The sequence below is a fragment of the Cebus imitator genome, unplaced genomic scaffold, assembly GCF_001604975.1.
Source record: "Cebus imitator isolate Cc_AM_T3 unplaced genomic scaffold, Cebus_imitator-1.0 Scaffold22, whole genome shotgun sequence".
Taxonomy (NCBI): Eukaryota; Metazoa; Chordata; class Mammalia; order Primates; family Cebidae; genus Cebus; species Cebus imitator.
Genome location: NW_016107337.1, coordinates 809979 through 813317, shown reverse-complemented (window position 1 = coordinate 813317; position 3339 = coordinate 809979). Strand labels below are relative to the sequence as shown.

The 3339-nt window shown below is 44.7% G+C and overlaps 1 protein-coding gene across 1 annotated transcript in view; it reads right to left on the bottom strand.

Moving 5' to 3' along the window:
- PSKH2 (protein serine kinase H2) overlaps nucleotides 1-3011 on the bottom strand; it is a 13382-nt gene extending 10371 nt beyond the window's left edge. Inside the window, exon 1 of the mRNA XM_017521790.2 lies at nucleotides 2759-3011. Within this exon, the coding sequence (XP_017377279.1) occupies nucleotides 2759-2943 (185 nt within the window). The 5' untranslated portion in view covers nucleotides 2944-3011. The remainder of the gene's footprint in view (nucleotides 1-2758) is intronic.
- Nucleotides 3012-3339: the final 328 nt, after the last annotated feature.

Here is a 3339-nt window from a genome sequence, read left to right as displayed (position 1 = left end):
CTTCTTGTTTGTTCCTTATATTCCTGTGTGTATTGAATAAAAACGACATTTGGCTGTACCAGATTACAGAAAACAGCTTTGTTCTCCACAGAGCATTTAATTTTCTGGCCAATTACCTTATCAAAACAGATAGCAATTTAGTAATCTTAAATAGTTTCTTTCCCCTTTTCCCTTCCCAGCTCTGCTTTTTTATTCACATGCATTCCCAGTGTTATTTTGAAGATAATCACAGGCATTTCAAATTCTATTTGAATTTGCAAACCAACCAAGTTTTATATTAACTCTACTGTGGATGAAAGCACTTGCAAATGCTAATTTATCACCATGCCCTCAAAACTGCCATCAAACTCATTTGTTCACAGAATTAATTATATCAAACAAACTACCATTTCTGAGAATTACACTCTTTTGCTCAAATAAAAGAAGCTTTATTCAATACTGTTAAGGGGGCTTCATATTTCTAATATTTGAAAAAAAATTACTAGTAATTTGGCATTGGAGGAAACAGTACACTTTAAGCCAAGATTTAGAGTGGTGTAAATAAATGCCTTAGATTGTTATTTAGTTTGTCCCATAACAAATTCTTATAGCTGCAGCCTTGCTCATGAGTCCCCAATAACCATGAATGGTGACCATCTTCATGATTTGCGTGGTTATACCTTGTAAAGTGCCTAGTACAAAGGAGTAACAATAATCATTGAACAAAAGAGTCATTCACTGGATACATATTATTCCTGAATCATCATATATATTTTGAAAACATTTAGTAAGAATCACATCGAGCAGGGAAGAACGCATTTATAAGATCTTTCCATTTCCTTCATTTTTACCCCTCCACTCCCTTAAAAGAGTAGCCTCAAAGTCAATTTAGCAGGTGGGGCAATTTCGTATCATCCCAGAGACTATGCAAATTGGAAATATTCTTTAACCTCAACTGCTATTATACAAACTGGGAATTTTTGAACGTAGATGAAAGATTTGAAACAGGGAAATAATAGTACCACAGCCTGTTTGAGAGAAGCAATTGTAATAAACTCCCAAAAAGACAGTAAATATACTCATATTTAAATTCTATCATCTCTTTTCTGCAAAAGGTATAGATGAAATCACAACAGAGAAGAAAGACAGCTGCATTCTAGTCCCAATTCTACCATTAACATGGACAAGTCACTTAACCTTTGGGGATGCAACTACTCACTGGTTAAAGATGAGCCTTGAGTTGAAGTCTCTGAAGCCCTTGTAATGTTGAGATCCTCCACTTCTGTGATAGCTTTACAGTCTATGGGGCTGGATCTACCCCGGGATTGGGAATTAGGAGGGTGAATAAAGACTAGACCAGACTAGCATCATCTCTCTGATTAGAGATGACCAGAAATGCCATTTAACCAATTCAGTCTTGACAAGACCCTGTACCTACTCAGATTCAGTTGTCATATTAGCTGGCCTCGTTCTTCTCTAAGCTTAACAGCTACTGGACTAATCCTCCAGGAGTCATTGTACTAAAAGTTCTCAAGGAGGCCAGGAAATAAATGATTCTGCATAGATTCTGGACAGAGCACTGTGATGAAGTCAGTATGCAATTATAGGACCAGAAGTGCCCTGGAAAGCCCTCTGAGCCACCCATTATTGTGTCTCCCCAAACACACAGAGGAGAAAGGGATTCTGTGATTGACTTGGCCAATATGCCCAACATAGTATACTCTGAGGAAATTATTTCTCAGGCTAACCATCCTGCAATCTTCTACATAGAGTCAGCGAGGGCTTACTTGTACTTCATGAAGGCAATAATCAGCATTGCACTAATATCTGCATAACGACTGGTGCCATGCACGGTGCATAACTTACATGTATTAATTTAATTATGCTCACAACAGTCTGATGAGATACTCCCATTTTATAGAGGCAGAAACTAAGGAAGGAGAAAAGCTGTGTTCTAAATGGTACATGACAGAAGAGATGGGACCGGACCTCAAGTCTAGCTGGCTCAAAGGCCCATCTCTAGTCCACTCACTGTAATCTCAATTTTTAGAATTTAATAGAAGATCCTTCACACACCAGGTCTAGCAAGACCCAGCCCCAGTGAGACCCAGCCCCAACACACTGGTGGCAAAGCCGTTTTCTGCCACTGATGCTGGAGGTTGGCAGGCAGGTCCTGTCACGCCCCCACCCACCACCTCTGAAGATAAGAATTCCTTCCCGTTTTTTGCTGCTGCTCCTGCTCTCTTTTTCCCATCCTCTACACTCCCTGCTCAGATGTCAAAGAGAAATTGTTTGGGGCACTTATGGAACACAGTGCGGAAGGCTTATCCCAGACTACTGCAATAGGGGTCAAGGCTTCCGCAACAGGGGAAAGAATGGACGCTTGGAACAAAAGGCGAGAAAGCGTTTTAGCGCTGGGGTGAGCTAGTGGAACAAAAGGGAGAAAGTTAGGGAGAGGTGGTCACTGCGGTCTGTGGTTGCTACCTGGCCCTTAGGGAAGTTAGGTTCCTACCCTCCCGCAGAGACTGAAAGACAATGGCCCTAATTCTCTTGATGACTACATTTCAAAGGGATGGCTCCCAGGTGCGTAAAAAAGACACATTTGGGTTATAGAAGTTTTACAATCAAAGGGGCAGAGAAAGGGGGAGATCAGTGGCCTATCACCCAAAAGCACCCTGTCCAAAACGGAGTCAAGCTGAAGGAAACCTTGAGGCGGTCTTGGCCAGAGGGTTATCTTTGTCAGCCCAGCCCCAGGCCAGTTTCTCACGTGGCGCTTTACCTGGCAAGGACGCGGGGGTCGAACTTGGCTCGGAAGCGAGCCACCTGCATCCTCTGCGCCGCCTGGGCCGCCTCCTGGGACCCGGGCCCCGCGCCTCCGACGCCGCCTTGGCTTGGACCCTCGTGCTTGGCCCTGGCCGGCGCGGGCGGCCATGGGACCACCTTCCTGCTGGCGCCGCACCCCATACCCGCAACACGCGGGGCGCTCACGGGACCCGGGGACTCGGGAAGCAGCCAGACCTGCTCCTCCGCGCTTTATCCTGCGAGGGGCGGGCCCTCGGAAAGAAGCCCCACTGGGGGTCGTGGTCAGGAGGACAGCCCCCCAGACACCCGCTGACGGCCGAGACGCCTGGACCATCGCTGGCCACCATCTGTGTGTGTGACCTGACGTGATGAAAGCAAAGTCAACCAGCAGGCAGAGCCTGCGCCTAGTTCTCTGGGCTTCACTTTCTGCGTCTCTAATCTGAGGAAGTGGACATGTAAAATTATACGATTTTATAAAGGATATCATCCCTTTAAAGAACTTTTGGCTGAGCTTAAATCCGCATGACATGAACATTAAATATATATATATATATATAT